General features: G+C 39.1%; 1 protein-coding gene across 6 annotated transcripts in view; it reads left to right on the top strand.

Moving 5' to 3' along the window:
* Positions 1 to 298: 298 nt before the first annotated feature.
* Positions 299 to 19646, top strand: part of LOC110048057 (uncharacterized) — a 61270-nt gene continuing 41922 nt past the window's right edge. For 2 of the 6 annotated variants that reach the window (XM_089295552.1, XM_089295550.1), the window contains exons 1-8: positions 299 to 1224; positions 3020 to 3116; positions 3582 to 3910; positions 12218 to 12368; positions 13249 to 13418; positions 15718 to 15945; positions 16815 to 17042; positions 18872 to 19028. In XM_089295552.1, the coding sequence (XP_089151678.1) occupies positions 1158 to 1224; positions 3020 to 3116; positions 3582 to 3910; positions 12218 to 12368; positions 13249 to 13418; positions 15718 to 15945; positions 16815 to 17042; positions 18872 to 19028 (1427 nt within the window). In that variant the 5' untranslated portion in view covers positions 299 to 1157. Of the gene's footprint in view, positions 1225 to 3019; positions 3117 to 3581; positions 3911 to 8530; positions 8880 to 12217; positions 12369 to 13248; positions 13419 to 15717; positions 15946 to 16814; positions 17043 to 18871; positions 19029 to 19646 lie in introns of those variants that run through there. The other 4 variants (XM_089295551.1, XM_089295553.1, XM_089295554.1 and 1 more) reach the window with 4 other exon arrangements.

The raw sequence follows: 19646 nt of genomic DNA, 5'->3' as shown, positions 1-19646 counted from the left end.
CTGTTTACCTGTGTAAGCACACGAGCAGTTTATCTAGAAATAGCTTACTCACTGGATACAGCCAGCTTTCTTAATGCATTTTCCAGAATGGTTGCCAGACGTGGAAAGCCGGAGGTAATGATTAGTGACAATGGCACGAACTTCCCTTCAAGTGATAGAGAATTGCGTGACCTAGTCTCGACTCTGGATCAATCTCGGATCAAAGAACATGTAGTTCATGACGCAATCCAGTGGCGATTTACCTCCCCCCTCCCCTAACCCCCGCCCCTTCTTCCCCGGTGGATCGCATCATGGAGGAAGTTTCGAAGCCCTCTTAAAGTCTGCTACAAAAGCTTTATGTGCAATTCTTGGAGAGTCCAGAACTACGAATAAAGAGCTACTGACCGCGGTGGTCGAAGTAGAAAGAATTTTGAATTCCCGCCCGCTCAGTTATTGTCGCAGCGATCCCAACAATGAGCATGTTTTAACATCAAACCATTTCCTTTACGGCCAAATGGGTGGACAACTTGCACCCAGGGTCATCGATGACATTGCGTTCAACCCCAGAAATCGACGGCGGTTTACACAAGATATCATCACCAAGTGCTGGAGAAGACTGATGAAGAAAGACCTGTCGACCCTGAACACTCGAAACAAATGCGTTGAGGAGAAACGCAACATTGATCCCGGTGATTTGGTCCTGATGGTGAATCCCAGCAACCCACGAGGGCATTGGCCTTTGGGTCGAATTAAAGAAGTTTTTCCTGGACCTGACCCAACTTTTGCATTTGACGACTGATTGGAATACTTTACCAGATGTAATTAGGAACAGTTCCAACATTTTCAACTTTGAAAGGGCGCCTCAGAGTATTTCTTAAGTTTATTTTATAATTTATACATTCTTAACTTAAACTTTGTGAATGTAGAATGACTAACGTTTTTAGACTTTTAACTTTTAGCTTTATTGGTATGCAGGGCCCCTCTTTGGACGCAAAAATCTTACATTCTTGGCGTGTTTTTCTTTAATCATACGTAGCAACTGACACGGTTGACTCCTCCCCCTCTACAAGAATCTTTGACAGGCTTTCTTCCAGCTAATTTGATAATCCTTTATCTGCAGAAATGGCGATTAACAAGTAAAAGGCAACAGATTGTGAGACAAAAAAGACTTCTACATCATGAAAATGCTCTTCTTAGTGTTCTTGCTCTTGTTGGATGATAAGGAAGGTGCTCACGCAACACAAGGTAAGCAGACATATTGTGTCGATTTGCCATCTTTTCTAATTGTCGTAGTTGATCGTAACAGATGTAACGGGAGAGGAGGAGTCGTTGCGTGAAAAAAATTAAAATCAAATGAAAGAAATGTAGTAATAGACAGCTTCGAACGACTAGTACATTATAGTAAAACTGATTAATCGGTCTCGAACTCCACTCGTGACAGCTGACTCGGGATGCGCCCTTGCAAACTACGCCGCTCGATTTCGCGCTCTCGGCTACGCCGCGCGCACTTATGCTCCAACTTGAGCCTGTTCGCCGGCTATCATGCGATGGAAATTGCGAGCTCATAATCTAATTCTTAAGGTTACACAATACCTTGAGAGTGCCACTTCTGTCGAGTTTTTCTTGTTAAGCAAAACAAAAAGGTCGCTATAAAATCTAACATTTCCCAGAAAATGAAAGTAAAACGTTAAGAGGTTGTCTCTGTAAAATCCGACCACTGATTTTACTTCGAAAATTCGATTTTTCTCATAAGCTAGGATTTCGAAGCCCTGACCTAGTCAATCACTAAAATGAGCTTTATTTGATTAAAAATTCTAATTGAAGTTTTCAAGGATTGATTGAAGTTCGGTCAGCTCGACACAAGTTGCATGCCTGTCGAAACTGGAAAAATAGCACAAATTGCCGGCGCCCTAAAAAAAATAATATTTGCTCAAAAGTCCCAATTCTTTTTTTCAACTATAGATATATCATAGCAGTTTGTTTAGCCATGTTGCAATTATAATTCAATGTTGTTCCCTCAACGGTTAAAAGAAGATTTTCCACCCGTTAAATCGAGTTTTGAACCAAACGCAAAAATAGCTCTACTTTGAAGAACCCAGAAACTGCAAGGGACCACATACGATAAACGCTGCCAACGTAGGACCTACATGAGATCTGATACATGAGATCTACATGAGTTTCTGGTTTCTCATATATGTATTTTTGGACCGTAGGTCTTTTCAGATCCGATACACTGCGTTTATAAAGCATGGTACTGGCCATGCGGTTGAATGTTTAATGTTTAGGCTGGCCTTGTCCAGCCACATTTATTCTTTTGCTTTTCGAGACACCAATCTTGACACTTTGTCTCCTTGCGCCCCGAAACACGTGATGTGACAACGCGTCTTTCGGGGCGCATGTGAGTTCAAAGTACGGAACTTGATATAGTGAACGGGTCATTTTGCAATTTATGTGCGTTGGCTAATTGGGCTGGCGTTACATATCTTCGCTACACAGTGCAGACGAGCCCCAAGAAGGGCGAAACAGCTGTCCACCGTAGCGATCGTACTTTATCGGTTCTTGTCATGTTGGTGTCTCGAAACGTTTTTCACGTAGTATCAGCCTTGCAGTGTATTGTTTGTCTCCCTACTTTGAAGGCACGTTTTAAAAATGTGGCACCTGTTTGAAACTGCTGAACTAGTGATATTATCTGAAGTGAATTAAAGTGTTCTGGAAAACGTTTCAAGTGAAAAGGCGATTGTTGCTACGAGCGGGAAAGCCGGGGCAGGCAGGGGGCAGACGCAGGAGTTGAAATGGGAAAATTCTCCCGCTCGCGGTAGGTAGCTCATTACTCACCCTTAAAGTTTCATTTTTGGGTCGAACGCTGCTGAGCAAAGACATGAAGGCATCTGCGTCCAATGACCATCGCGCTAATCTCTGCGTTTGAGTAAGGCAAGCTGTAGCAACGTAGTCGGACCAGCAGAGTGGTCGTGATTTTTTTCTGTATAGTACAAAGAAGGATTTAGTGAATATAACAAATGTTCGCGTGTGATGTTAACAGGAATGGAAGGTTTGATTACCGGAGATGATCAAGCATGGGTCTACGCCAATGGAAGATACCTAGGAAGGGACAATGGAAGATGGAATGTTCCTCTGAGGTAATAAGATAACTTGTGTAAAGGAAAGGTCTTGCACACGAACCAAGTGGCCCATCAGGCCATATAGCATGAGGCGACTAGGAGTATTTCTCCTCCACTTGGATAGGATGCTAGTTCATCGCAGGGTTACCCCCCGCATTAAATTCAAATTCGCCAGTACTCTTTTGAACACCTGGGTAGAGAGGCATTTTGAGAGTAAAGTGTCTTGCCCGAAAACACAACACAATGTTCCCGGCTAGGGCGTGAACCCGGACCGCTCGATCCGGAGACGAGCGCACTAACCATGAGGCCACTGTCTCCAAAATAACTTGTGTAGGGATCTGTAATGAAGAAATGGCCATTGCTTTTGAGTCTCACTTCAGGTAAAAGTTGCATGTCCTGAGGTCTGCTTCTCAATATGTTTAGTTGTGCTCACATTTCAATGCTGTTCTTCAGTCTGAAACAAATTTAAAAATTTTCTTACAGCTTCTACTTCCCTGAAAATCTTCAAGTCGTTGCCATTTTTGTGAGAAACACTGGCGGCCCTGGACGACTCATCGCTTCGTTCGCAAACGGCATCGTAACTGACAACAAATGGAAGTGCACAACTCGAGCCATAACAAACTGGCACACTACCGGATTTGACGACAGCAATTGGCCAGTGGCCAGAATTCACGGCGGTAATAGCGGTCATTTAGGAGTCAATAGATTGCCAACGAATGCTAAATGGATTGGTCTATACTATCGAAATGCTGGCAGCTTCTTCTGTAGGAGAAACATGACCTACTTTGGAGAGAAATCATCAGCTGGTGGAAGTAAGTCGTTTTTCAACATTAGTGCAAATTGCACTCTCATATGTAAAATAATAATAATATGATAATAATAATAATAATATAATAATAATAGTAATAATAATAGTAATAATAATGATGATGATGATGATGATGATGATGATGATGATATTTATCCAGGGAGCCCACTCGCCTTGGCGGTTTTCAGTGGGGCCCTGCAAATCATAATAAAAATTAAAAACAAGACAAGAAATAAAAGAATTGGTATTACAATATAAAACTAATTTTAAGATAATCTAACAATTAGATAGGGCATTATTTACAAAGTTTTAAGCTTTTCCTTAAAGAAGGACAATGATTTGCTGTTTTTAATGTCATTGTCTAAATACGTTTAACCTGAAGTTAGGTACCTTAAAGGTGGCTCTAACAGTTCCCAGCACTTTCCAAGACTTAGATTTTGATAGGTCATTATAACCACTCTTTATCAGTTGATGCTACAATCATTGTATCAGAGAACTGCTCAGTCATTGTTTAACACGTCCGTTTCGTGACACAGTCGGTTACCATAGCAACAGTATCATGTATGACCTGCTAAAAACACCGACGCAACTTTTGGCAAAGTTTAAAAAAATTCTGTGAATAGTTTTCAGTGCCTCCTTAAATTTTCAAAGCTAGAGGCACTTATTTCCAATTTCCGTAACCTGAACCGATTAGAAGCATTTCTACTGTCCCCTTGATGGAACGCTACTCCATCGTAGGGTTACCCCCCAGTAGCAAATAAACCGCTATCCATTTACAAACTTACATTAAAAGAGGCTTTGTGAGAGAAAGAGTCTGAGGATCAATATGACTAGGTGTTATCGTTTCTTTAGTTCGAATTAAGGGTAGCCAAATCGACCGAATATACCATTCACCATTCAACTCGGAAAGGACTGAGATGGGCTCCTGTTGAAATGAAAGTAACAAAAAGAAATTTATGCCTTAAAGTAGACCGAGAGTGTCCTCGGAGATCTTTGTATGAAAATTGTTGATTTTTGACTGAAGAAAAATTTACGGGATACAAAATATTTAGTCCAAACATTAACGGGATATGAATTACTTAGCCTCTACCCCAACCTCCCTTCTCCCACACCCCTTCTATGTGGCCTCTATTCCCTTTTCCACGTGTCTAAATCATCGTTGCGAGTCGGGATTTGAGTGGATTTTCGGAAATACGGAAAATGTTGGAAGGATGGATTCTGCAAAATATAGAAATATTTTAGAATATGCCAAAAGCCAAAAATATCCGGCAGGGTTTTCCGAAAACGAAAAGCTAGTTTTGCGAAAATTTTTCAAAAACTTCGAATATTATTGTAAAAAGAGAAGAAGAAAAAACTTAAAACTTTAATTTAAAACTTGGAAGAACAATTAGCTCGTCGCTTCCCGAAGCACTTGAGATGGGACAGAAAGACAGCTGCTGGCCCAACGGTGAAAATGATCGCCCGCCGTATTGCATACGTAACCGGTGAAATACTGCGTCGGTTTAAAAAGTGATTTTTTTTTCTCCTTCTTATGGACTCGATTTTGACTATGGGTTTGCCGAGACTCCAATCTGATAGTAAGTACACAACTGTCTCTATACTGCAGAGGACACAGAGATTCCATAATATCATTAGTAAAAACGGTTGAAAAAATTACCGTATTCAGGCAATATTATGAGGTGAAACTAGAAATTTCCTATCCTTACCCATAACATTTCACTGAAAATATGAGTATGATCGGTCTACTAAGGATACCATAATAACAGTAACAATAGCAATAACAATGACAATGACAATGACAATGACAATGACAATGACAATGACAATGACAATGACAATAATAGTAATAATAATTATACATTTATATAGCGCTAATACTATGAAATATTCAAAAGCGCTTTACATATAAAAAGAAGCTCACAAACTAAAACAAAGATTTATAAAAAGGATAAAATGTGCTAGAAATACAAAAATATAAAACGGCTCATGTAACTAAGCTTTACAAAAATTATAAACAGTCAGAGGCGATTTTAAAAAGATATGTTTTCAATCGTTTTTAAAAATGTCCAAAGATGAGCTTGATCGTATGGCCAAGGGCATACGACATGTCATTTCTCGTATTTTCCCTAACATTATAAAGCCAAGTTTCAACATTGACTACTGGAATATATTTTCTTTGTTTTGTTATTATAGTCAACCCAACAGCTGGTTATTTCCCTTTACGCCTATTATATTCTCATAGGGCACGTCTCAAAAACACAATAATTATATTAGATGGAGTATCTAATAAACTGCTGATTTGTAAAGCTGTATTCTCGTTTGGAATGTTCTCGGCACACAGCTATGTATTGGACGGGGATACCACTATCACTAAAGATTTATATATACCAAATATTCAGCTCTCCCTTACATTTTAACATTTCCAATCATTTCCTCGTTGAATGGTGAGGTCGTTGTAAATTTTCTTTGCCTTTTTATCTTCGGTCGATTTGGCTATCCTGAATTCAAAAAACGATAACAAACAAACATGTTGTAAGGGGATACCCATATCACTAGGGATTTGGGTATCCCCTACATTTTAGCATTTCTAGTCCTTTCCTTACTCGAATGACCTTTGTCTTTGAAAGTTTACTTTGCCTTTTAATGTTCGGTTCATTTGGCTATACCATGGATTAAAGAAACGATAACAAACAAACACTCTGGAAGGGAATACACATATCACTAGGGATTTGGGTATCCCTTACAGTTTAGCATTTCGATCTAGTCCTTTCCTCGTTGGAATGACTTTCGTCTTTGTAAGTTTTCTTTTCCTTTTAATCTTCGGTGGATTTGCCTACCCTGAATTAAAAAACACCAAGAAAAAAACAAACACTCGGGAAGGGGATACCCATATCGCTAGGGATTTGGTTCTCCCTTACATTTCAGCATTTCGATCTAGTCCTCGTTCCTCATTGGAACTTTCGTCTTTGTAATTTTGCTTTGCATTTTTTTTATCTTTGGTCAATTTGGCTACCCTGAATTAAAGAAACGATAACAAATAAACATTTTGGAAGGGGATACTCATATCACTAGGGATTTGGGTATCCCTTACGTTTTAGGATTTCTAGTCCTTTCCTCATTGGAATGACTTTCGTCTTTGTAAGTTTGCATGGCTTTTTTATCTTCGGTCGATTTGGCTACCCTGAATTAAAGAAACGATAACAAATAAACATATTGGAAGGGGATACCCATATCAATAGGGATTTGGGTATCCCTTACGTTTTAACATTTGTAGTCCTTTCCTCATTGGAATGACTTTCGTCTTTGCAAGTTTGCTTTGCTTTTTTATCTTCGGTCGATTTGGCTACTCTGAATTAAAGCAACGATAACAAATAAACATTTTGGAAGGGGACACTCATTTCACTAGGGATTTGGGTATCCCTTACGTTTTAGCATTTCTAGTCCTTTCCTCATTGGAATGACTTTCGTCTCTGCAAGTTTGCTATGCTTTTTTATCTTTGGTCGATTTGGCTACCCTGAATTAAAGAAACGATAACAAATAAACATATTGGAAGGGGATACCCATATCACCAGGGATTTGGGTATCCCTTACGTTTTAGCATTTCTAGTCCTTTCCTCATTGGAATGACTTTTGTCTTTGTGAGTTTGCGTTGCTTTTTTATCTTCAGTCGATTTGGCTACCCTGAATTAAAGAAACGATAACAAATAAACATATTGGAAGGGGATACCCATATCAATAGGGATTTGGGTATCCCTTCCGTTTTAGCATTTGTAGTCCTTTCCTCATTGGAATGACTTTCGTCTTTGCAAGTTCGCTTTTTTTTTATCTTCGGTCGATTTGGCTACCCTGATTTATAGATTTATAGATAGATAGATACCCACATCACTAGGGATTTGGGTATCCCTTACATTTCAGCATTTCGATCTAGTCCTTTCCTCAGTGGAATTAATTTCGTCTTTGTAAGTTTGCTTTGCGTTTTAGATTTGGTTACCCTTAATTAAAGAAACAATAACAAGCAGACACATTGGAAAGGGAAGTAATAGGACAGATAATCAAGGAAAGAGCGATAAATAAACAAGTCTGAGACAAAGTTTATTTCAGACAGGCAACACACACAGAGGTCAGTCACAGCTTGAGACCTGCATATTGCGTGACGGCCGTATCTCAGTGTGCCCGCTCGCATATTGATTTTATTCAATCGCCGAACTATCCGAGGTTTAGAATGCGCCTTTCTTTTTTAAAATGACGTGCATTTCAAGGGTTATCGATAGGCACTAAGCGCATGTTTATACAACGAACTTTGGCGCGTAAATCCGGTTTTGTATGTCGTTATAAATGCGGACTCGGATGAGACGGTCTGTTATAACTTGTGTCTATATTCAGCGACGTTATGTGTTTATATCAAGATTAAGAAAGCTTTTATTTATTGAGACAAAGCTTCGTAAGAATATAAATGGTTTTTGAGCAGAATTATGGATGATTTCAATTGCCCCAGTCTGTGGTATTTAACGCTTTCAGTGTTTTGGGTACCCAAAACACTAGGGATTTGGGTACGGGGGTACCCAAAACATGGGGATACCCAAATCACTGTGACACCGTTACACTCACGGGAAGATTGGGAACTAAAATACCTGTTATAAACACAAAATGGCCGTGGCATTTATCACTCCTTCCTTGGCTCCCTGGATCACCGTTTACTGTTCATACATGTACGTGTGCCGAGAGTTGTCCAAAAGAGTGCTTCTACAAACCTTTCAAGAGGACTCTACATGATTAAACCGGCTTCGAGGAAAACAATGGTCCGTAATACAAAGAACATCGAAGTATGTGATCGTCACGCTCGACACGGATGAGGAACGTATAAATGTACTTTATATACAAACCTACAGCTGGAAGGAAGAGCTGGCAGTTTTAATACAACCTAGGTTTCAACGATCGCTACAAAGGACCAAAACTTTAATCTTGAAGCCAGGTAAGAGATTTACGTGAATTTATCGGAGCACTTTACGGAGGCGAGTGTGTTAGTTACTTGCTGGAATATTTTCAAAATTTCCTGAACTTTAAGCAGTCGTTAGTTTTGAAAATCAAGTGGGCAGACAAATTTTATTATTGTTTTAAATTAAGGTACATTTGTAATTTCTATTCATGCAGTTCAGCAGTTTCAAACAGGTGCCACATTTTTAAAACGTGCCTTCAAAGTAGAGCTATTTTCGCGTTTGGTTCAAAACTCGATTTAACGGGTAGAAAATCTTCTTTTAACCGTTGAAGGAACAACATTGAATTATAATTGCAACATGGCTAAACAAACTGCTATGATATATCTGTGGTTGAAAAAAAGAATTGGGAATTTTGAGCGAATATTATTTTTCTTTTAGAGCGCCGGCAATATGTGCTATTTTTCCAGTTTCGGCAGGCCTGCAACTTGTGTCGAGCTGACCGAACTTCAATCAATCCCAGAAAACTTCGATTAGAATTTTTAATCAAGTAAAACTCATTTTAGTGATTGACTAGGTAAGGGCTTCGAAATCCCAGCTTATGAAAAAAATCGAATTTTCGAAGTAAAATTATTGGTTGGTTTTCACAGAGACAGCCTCTTAACACGCGCGCGAGTTATTTTTTAAAAAAGGTTTTTTTAAACAAAAGTTAATAAAACAGTTAGGTGTCATAATGCACATAGCGCGTTGACTTTTTGCTCGAAACAGCTTCCTCCAGTGGTTCTTATTACAAGGGCCTCATTAGCATTTTTTGTTGACATGCTATTTTGCAGTGGAGTTCTCGAATTAATTCGTTCTTCCCTGCCGCCTATCACTCTTTTTTGAGGTCATGAAACGTGCTTAAAAAAGAAGACAAAAGTCCTGGGAAAGCGAAAAAATCGAAGCTGGGACCCAAGAAGAAGACAAAAGCAGAATTCCTCGAAGGCAAGAAGAAAACTTTGACCAACAGCGGCAAGGGATCGTGCGTACTCATACCTGTACTCTTAGCCCGCTTATTTCTCTTGGTTTTTCCTATTTCTCACGAGCGGTGAGGACCTCTCTATAAACGCATGCTGAAGTTCAATAAGGAGAACGTGACTGTTATACTATTATTGCCTTGGAATTCCCGCGAAAATCATTTCGCTCACTGTGAACGCTAGGGGTGCCATGATTTCATTGACTGGCGGCATATTCTGTTGATGTGAAGTTTATATGAAATAATTCATATATGAACTGCGGTTGTAGATGAAAGTGAAGAATGATCATCGCAGTTAATTTTCCAATTTAAGCAATTGGAAAGAAGAAGCCTGAAAAAAATCAGGGCTTCAACGGGATTCGAACCCGTGACCTCCGCGATACCGGTGCGATGCTCTACCAACTGAGCTATGAAGCCACACATTGGGAGCGAGGTCAATTAGTTGAGTTCATATCTTCCCGTGAGGAGTGAAATGATGTGAAGTTTATATGAAATAATTCATATATGAACTGCGGTTGTAGATGAAAGTGAAGAATGATCATCGCAGTTAATTTTCCAATTTAAGCAATTGGAAAGAAGAAGGCTTCTTCTTTCCAATTGCTTAAATTGGAAAATTAACTGCGATGATCATTCTTCTCTTTCATATTCTGTTGACATACATCGGAGTGAAGGCGTGACATGTTTACAACTCTTCAAACGGCGATAACTCGCAAAAGTTTTTCGCGAGAATTCCATCTCTTTAAATGGATTAATAGGGTATGTAGAGTTGGTAGATTGTCACGAGATTTTGCCAGAATGTCACTTGAGGATCAAGGAACAAAAGCGCATCGGGTATTTTTTATATCATGAACATTTCTTTTGTGACAGGTGCGAACATAATAGGGTGGGCAAATTATTCGATAACTTTACGGGTCTATTAAAAGATAACCAATAAGAATACAGGAAACCTCGACACCCTTTGAGAGATTGTTGCTTGCTGATTAACACTGTGCGGTTATTAAACATTACTGCTTGCGTTTGATACCCAATTAATTCGGCCGAATGACAGTCGGTGGTTTTCCGTTTTCCAGCTTCTTTCTCCTCAACAAAACAGTGAATATATTTCCCGAATTGCACAGTTTATAACCTTTCTATTGATATATATAGTTTGTGGTAGTTTCCTTTTAAAACAACGCTGGTACAAGTTTATTTCTGAAGTGCACCCGCAAAGGTATTGTGTAACCTTAATTATATATTAAAACTTATTATATATTTATTTTTATATAATAACCAAATTAATGCGTGTGCTCTGATTGGTCAATCAGCTATGGTTTATTGTGCCAATAAACTCATGGAAATTTCGAGTATCTTCTGAATTATCGCCTGCGGCTCGTGATTTACGAATTCTTCTCGCGTGTTCTTCCAACATCCCGCGTGGTTTATCAGCCTATAAACCATAGAAACTTGTGGTCTATTGCTTATAAAAACCTTAGCCTGTGCTATGGTAAGGAACACTGTTTGGTATACCTTTCATCCAAAGTGTTACGATATTGATGTAATCTAGATGTTTCTATTCACTTCCTGTCAAAGTGTTTACAGTCATGACTGTCATGGAAACGGTTCTTTCTGTCTAGGATTACCGCCTTTATACATGCTCTTGTGAGTTGCTGTTAACGAAATGAAGAAATCTTACTTTCAGTACTTAAAAGATGTCATAATGACGTCATAGCTGTTGGTAATGGTGGTAGAACCAGAACTCCTTATAGAGCATTTTCAAATGACAATGGCCATATCTCTCTTTTAGAAAGTGCAAAAATTTCCTATTAATATGGCCGCCAAGACAACGCTCTGTAAGCTAGACACCCAAAGTTTCCAGGCCCTCGCGCCTTAAAGTAAGGTGGAGCCGTTTGAGCATAAAGTGTTTTCGTTAATGAGAGCGGAAGGGGTTGGGGGAAGGGGGGAGGAGAGGAGGTGTGGTCGCCTGCTCAGTCCCCTAAGCAACTCCCTGGAAGTGCCACTAACAGACAACCAAAGCTGGTAGACATTCCAACCTAATGAATTTCTGCTTGATTACGCTCCCAAATATGATGGGAGCATCGACGAAAGATGTCTTTGGCCAATGAAACCAAGTAAATGCGTCATAATGACGTGGCATTACGCTAGAGTATCTGTAGCTATATCCCCATTATCCTATTTTAATTTGGTGGCTAAAGCATGAGCGCTTTACCTGGTGCGGGCCTCTGAAGGGTTTGAGACAGTATTCAGTATTCTTGTTTTATGGTCTGGCGTTATCCTATGCATACCTGTTGCGCAATGTGTTTTCTCAAAGACAACTCGTATACATATATAATTTATATGATATATATACCTTTCCTTAACCAGGATGTGGTTTGGTGGTTAATAACACACTAAAAAGTCCTGGATATCCTAACAACTACCCACCTTATATGGACTGCAATTATGTGATTGCTATACCACACATGACGATGAACATTTCCTTCATCGATTTTGAATTGGAGGATCATTCATGCATGTAAGCACATAGCTGTCACTTCAAGCTTTTATACCTACTGCTGTCTACAACATGATCTGTTTCTTCCTTTAACTTGTGAAGGATTAATTGGAGTGTAGTGAATGAAATTTGATGAGAATCTTCCGTCGTGCTTTATGAAAAAGGACAGCTAGTCAGAACAGAACTCGGATTGAATCTTGTACTCTTGCAATGTCCTTTGGTGGGGCCGGGAGGATGCACAGACAACTCTGGTTAATTTAGGGTGCTGTCTTCAACTAAAAGACAGCCGAATGTTATGAAAAGTTGTTTAATAACCTCAGTTAATAAGTTAACACACTTCTCATAGTTTCTTGACAAATTAATCATTGAATCTTTTGCCGATCACTGTGTGAATGTTAATGACGATAACCTAACTCAGTTGTTAAGTAAAACTTTGATCATGATAGTGGCGCCCTGCATGCCTTTACATCATAATAAGCAACACAATTGAATTCATGATTTGAACTGCGCGTTTAGTTTGAGGGAGGAGCCATTTTGATAGCTCTGAGTGCATATAAAGCTTCTGCGTTCTAGCGGAATAGGAAAAAATAGAAGCTCTTCTCCGTTTTGCCAGCCTGACATCTTGTCAATCTCTTTGGCATGTCACATTTCCCCGATATAGACTTAATAAGACAAAATGCGAAAATAAAAGTAGCCGTGGTATATTGTCATATCCGTTGTTGGTATATATGTGTTACAAGTCAGTCCGTACAAAAACTGAGTGCCAATATTTTCCGTACGGTCCCGACCAAGCTTGGCTATGAAGGAAGTGAGATATCTGATCGCTTTATCTTAGTTAATTGCCCTTTGAACTAACTGAGTTGGGTAATAACGGCCACTTATTTCGGTTTCTTATTCATAGGTATGACTATCTAGAGATTGTTAATGACGGAATAAGGGTTGGTAAGTACTGTGGCCAGAGGACTGGGCAGAGCATTCTTTTAACTGGAGACCAGATATTGATCAAATTCCACTCAGACGATAGCGTAGAAAGAAGGGGATTCCGGATATATTTCAATGCTGGTCCACACGGTAAGTACTTTTCCTGATTTTTAATGAGGAGGGACTGGGACTCATGACATTATGTTGTCATACGACGCCTAAATGATGCCACATTTAAAAATATTTACCATCTTTTTTTTGTTTATTATTGACAGTTTCTCTTTTTACAAATACTCATTACAGCAATCAGTACCTAATACAATTTATAGAGTTTGATAAAAATTATCATTCCATACGAGAGAAAACTGCCATATATCAAAATTAACACACAACACCACACAGCAGGCAGATCTTTGCAATAAATAAATAACAAAATACTACAAGAAATCTACAAAGGTTTTGACAGGATTGCATCCTATCTTTTCCTGATACCGTAAATCCTCGAATTAGCGCCCGGGGCACTTATTTTAAATTTAGGAGGAGATGGGAGGAGCTTATTCGAGGGGGGTGCTTAGTTAATTTTACCCAAATCTTGGCCTGACATGATTATTTTTTAAATGCATCGTCTGCGCGTAAACAACAACATAAGCTGTTTATCGACATAAAAAGCTGATCCCAAAGTTTAAATCGCAGCACAGTTAGTACTTAACGTGTTCAACTTGTTCACTTAACAGTCCTTAACGTGTTCACAAATTGAAACAATGTACAAATCTAACACTACACGGCGATAGCTATACATCCTTTGTTGGCTCAGTACTCGTCCACAAAATGGGAGAAGGGGGGGGAGGGCGCTTATTTAAAATTTTGGCCTTTACGCGGGGCGCTTATTGGAAGGGGGCGTTAATTAATAGTTGCGAACTTCCCATTTTGTTTTGGTATACTCAAATTCTTTGTTTCTAACTTAATTTTAACTTTGTTTAGAAACATAGTGAAATCAGAGTATCACAATCTTGAATTTCAAAACTCTTCAAGAAATGTCTCTAGGCATCCAACATCTCAATAAAGCAAACATGTATGTACCTTTAGAGCAACATTAGAGCTGAGTCGCGTCCAAGCAATGTAGCGCGTCCGGTGTAAACTGTAGACACCTAAACCCCTATATCAAATTAAAGCTTACAGAGCCGGTTAGCTTTCAAACTATACCAAGAATTTTGAAATAAAATGAATTGTTGAATTTTCACGACCTCTAAACGTGAGCATCCAAATCACCTTTGGGGTCGCTCTTGAAAGCTACAAGTCAAAGGGAATTTGTTTGTTTGCCCTCAAATTTGGACAGTAGCTAGTTTGACATATAAACAACAAAACCTGTCTGTGAATGTTTTTCTCCTAGAGAGATTTTTTGTATGATCACTCCATATTTTTTAAATCTATTTCGAAAATGTCCTGTAGCTTTTCACTGAAATTGAATGTGGCAAATCGCAGACCCATGTTTTTTTAGCGCTTTGGGTCTGGAAACTGAGGGACAAATTAAATAAGCGAAAAACAAAATTCGCTTTGACGTGTAGCTTTAAAAAGGTGATTCGGACGCTCGCATTTAGAGGTTGTAAGAAAATCGACATTTCATTTCATTTCAAAATACTTGGTACAGGTTAGACAGCTTTATAAGCTATAATTTGATACGGGAGATTAGGTATCTACAGTTAAAACCGGACGCGCGATTTTGGTTGAATGTGAGACACCTCTAAAGGTATACGGTAACCTTAATTTCTGTTAAACATCCTTTACAGACATTGTTGATCTAGGAATGTCAAACCAAGTAACCAAACTCTTGACAGACCCAAATATGCCCTGATAGATTTGGGAAAGTCACAAAGTGAGGAAAGTTTAAATTCAGCCAAGGCACCTTAAGCCCCACGCCTCCCCCTCCCCTCGCCCCCCTCACCTTCTCTCCCAGGGTCAAATAGAATGAATGTCCAGACAGGAACGAAATTCTGCGTTTCTTACACTGTATCGCCATATAAGTAAGAATTCTTATTTTTTTTCCTAAAAAGAAAAATGGAGTAGACATGTTGTTTCTTTGCTGTTGTTGCTTCTTTGTTAGGAATGGGTTAAAGCGCAGTTTCGATGAGCTAAAATAATCAAGTGTAATTTATTTCTACACCAAAAAGCGATGACCAAGACTTAATGATTGATTTGTGTAGTTTTAGTATCAAATGAACTTCAAGAAATAGACCCCGCAAAAAAAAAATCCTCTCGCGTAAGATAAAACAATATACAAAGTTGTAAATAGTTTATGTTCTTACTGGTGTTAGCAGTTAGTTTACTTCAGATTGAGATTAACACTGTACAGGTGAGTCTTTAGTCTTCTAAGTATAACCCAGACTATTAATTATTAATCTTAAATAACATTAATTACAGCGCTAACTGAATTGAAACATCACTTTACTAGTGCCACCCAAGATTGTTTTAGATGCTGCGGTGAGAGTAGAGCCAGGTAGCCAAGTACAGTGTTCAGCCATTGGAACCCCTCCCATATACATAGCATTGATATGGAACTTCACAGTGGTGATGAACACAACAAACATTGCAAGCAGTAAATTATACCAGGAAGGTAACTACACCTGTGTGGCCACCAACAAGTATGGAACTGATGTAAAGCACTTCGTAATAAAAGGAGGTGAGAAAATAAGATATTTTGAAACTAACCCTATGCGTTCTGAATTGTGACTAGTATTTGACACATACTTATTGTAAGTCAAAACAGATGAAGGGAGGGGGTACGTGTCCCTTCCTTCGAGGAGGGGAGAATCTGTCCATAATGTATTTATTTCATCTTAATAATCTTTCTGCTATGTTGTCATGAAAATGCAACCAAATGTTGTGAATTCATCTGAAGTTTCCCTGGAAGTAATTTGCAGTGACATCTACATGTAATGGCATGTGATGGCATAGCAAAGTGATGCGTTTTTTTTTCTTTTTCAAGGACAAAAACAGCCAGAAATCAAAATGGATCATGAGATAATTAAGATAACTTTATCTAAACAGGGTAAATAATTGCTCCATCCATACAATGTTTAATCACGCACTAACTGACTGACTGACTGACTGACTGACTGGTTCACTCCCGCCCCCACCCGCAGTCTCACCCTCACTCAGTTGTTAACTCTTGGTTTAATCAGAACGTTAACTGCATGGACTATTTAAAAATTATTCCACGAGCGTGCATTGAATATGAGATGTTAGATAGGCAACGAGGCGCGTAGCACTGAGTTGGCTATAATCATCTCATATCCAACAAACGTGTGTGGAATAATTGTTTCATTAAAAAGGCCCCCAAAATAAAGAAAACTAAACTAAAATAAAAGTAAAAAGGCCCCAAAAATTCACGCATACGCTTACCATATGTGTAGAGCATGGTATAATGGCTCATAACCCATGATGGCTAAGCCAATGAAAACTCTTGAATTGCATTATCCAATGATCCAGTTTTTAATAACGAGTAAAAAATTTTTAACTGCTAACTGAATTGAAACATTACTTTACTAGTGCCACCCAAGATTGTTTTAGATGCTGCGGTGAGAGTAGAGCCAGGTAGCCAAGTGCAGTGTTCAGCCATTGGAACCCCTCCCATATACATAGCATTGATACGGAACTTTACAGTGTTGATGAACACAACAAACATTACAAGCAGTAAATTATACCAGGAAGGTAACTACACCTGTGTGGCCACCAGCAAGTATGGAACTGATGTGAAGCACTTCGTAATAAAAGGAGGTGAGAAAATAAGATATTTGAAACTAACCCCACGCAGAGGGTTGCAAAGGGGGTGGGGGGGGGGGGCGTCCAATCATGCATCACGCTGAATGTTTCTTTCAAATCACGCATCACAGAGAAGTTTTTCACCAATCACGCATCACTTAAAAAGAAGTAAGTGCGTTGCCAATTTTATCTTCTCAACCCTAACAACGTCATTAAAAGCAGAACTCTGCCGATTCAACCACAGAAATATATGGACAAATATTCCAAACATTTAACCCAGAAAATGCCAATTATCGGCCAAAATAGAAGTGGTGATGACTTTACGGCATTCTGGGAGATTTGGTCTGCATCCGGTAGACTCCTGGATAATCAGGCTCCCGACAAGCATGTAGAAAAAAAAAAAAAAGAAAAGGTGAGCGGAGCGAGCCTTGCAAGGTGGGATTTTTACCTCTCCAGACCTCTCTCGGCTAGCTCCGCACGCATGTTATTTCCTTCTCCTATAGCACAGTCAGATGTGAATTGAGAAGACATCTTCTGCATCTTTGCTATTCTTTGAGATACAGGCATTTATATTTGTGTCAAAGCTTTACCCCCGGAAATACGTGCGACAACTGTTTTTATGTCTGTAAAGGACATAACGTGGCTTTTGAATTCAGCTGGGTTTTTATGACGACCTTCATTAAGTGCATGTGGTACACAAATGTTTTCTTTCTGTAGGGGGTCATTGCTTGCAGAAGCGTCTTCTTGGGCGGCATAAAATGATTCCAAACACTAACTCTTCAGTTCAGCAGTTTGGGACAACATTCTTTCAGAAATAAAAACAGAAAATGAATTCACGTCTTCTACGGTATATCGATCTTTATTAAGACTCTATTTACTTTGAATGAATGGTCTCCTTCTAGGTCCAAAAACATTCACCTATCAAGGAAATCTACGTGGTAAATCACGCATCACGTACCTCTAAAATAGCAAATCACGCATCACGTTGTGATGTCCTGTCCCACGTCACGCGGCTAATTTGGTCTCAATCACGCGTCACCCTACCAATTTTGGGGACATCACAAATCACGCAAAAACCATTTGTCACCCTCCATGCATACTGAATTGTGGCTACTATTTGACACACTTATGGTAAGTCATAACAGACGAAGGGAGGGGGTACATATCCCTTCCCGCGATGAGAGGAAAATCTGCCCGCACGCATTTGTTTTGCGTTCACAATCTTTCTGATATGTTCTCATGAAAATGCGACCAAATGTTGTTAATTCATCTGAGGCTTCCCTGAAAGCAATTTGCAATGACATCTAATGGCATGTAATGGCATTTGATGGCATCACAAAGTAATGTTTTTTTTCCAGGTCATGGAGAAAAAAAAACAAGAACACTTACCGTATAAATGATCCACGAATAAGAAACTTTGCTACTAAGCCAAACACTTGATAAATAAATGTACCGCGCGGCGCACTCGACTGCGAACCCTTTACATACTGGTCAGCGGATTGGCAAAAGTCCACCAGGAATCGAAGGATCGAGTGAACCTCACATCCATTGCTATATCTCGGATTAATGACTACCTCATTAAGCGAGTTAAAAATAAGATGAAGGAATCTGTGTGTTTTGGTGCCTTGAAGTGGCTTGATAGGCACTTGACAAGTTTTGAAACTGACACAAAACAGTTAGAGAAATGAATATATATTAATAAATAAGTATTTAAATAAATGTCTTAATTTACCACTCCCCCGATGCGGCTTTTCAGGGTCAATGGAAACAAACAGTTGCAGGGAATAAAACTATTCAGTCGATATCAACTCTGTCTTTTTATTATTTTGATTTGTTACATGCAGGGTGTGGTCCAGTGATTGAAAATACACTCAGAAGTCCTGGATATCCTAACGATTACCCAAATAATACAGATTGTATTTCTTCGGTTCCTATTCCACAAGGCATGGTGATTAATATTACCATTAACAAACTTTACCTGGAGGATAGTATATCTTGCGCGTAAGTATTGATTTGTAATGTGTTAACAAGTTGCGAATGTTGGCAGAGGTCCAGTGACCTGCATTACTTTCTCCACAGAATGTAAAGACTGAATTGGCGAAAGTCTCCTCTTTTTTTTCAAAAAAAGTCATATTTGTATTAATCTGATTATTTGATTACAAGTTGTAAGAGGGAACTTTTCAGCTGTGAACATGTGCTCAGTTCCTTCAACAACTTCGAGTTCTTAAAGTGGCGTAAGGCTGAATTTCCTTCTTTTTATCACCAAGTAATGATTGAATGTTTTCAATTTGAGCAACTTTTTAATAACAAGGACGAAAAATTCTGAAACTAAATTATAGCTGTAAGTTAAGAGGCCCTAATCAACCTTCCAACGGTGAGGAAACAGTGGGCCATCTACCACGCGAATACTCGAGAATAGCGTGGTATTTTCTCGCTCATGGAGGATCGATATCTGTTGAAGTTACTGGCCGTCGTCGACGCTGCAAACAGCTTTGCGGGGGAATGGAAATTCCGTGCTGTGTGACGTTTTCCTGTTCGAGAAAAGCAACCATAAACCGCTTGAAGGATCTCCTAACGAAGAAGGTTTAACGCTTTAAGCGGCGACAAATGTAAGCTCTA

The sequence above is a fragment of the Orbicella faveolata genome, unplaced genomic scaffold, assembly GCF_042242905.1.
Source record: "Orbicella faveolata isolate gen_17 unplaced genomic scaffold, um_ofav_v1 contig_26, whole genome shotgun sequence".
Lineage (NCBI taxonomy): Eukaryota > Metazoa > Cnidaria > Anthozoa > Scleractinia > Merulinidae > Orbicella > Orbicella faveolata.
The sequence above is the reverse complement of the archived record's forward strand: the minus strand, read 5'-3'. Positions and strand labels throughout refer to the sequence as shown.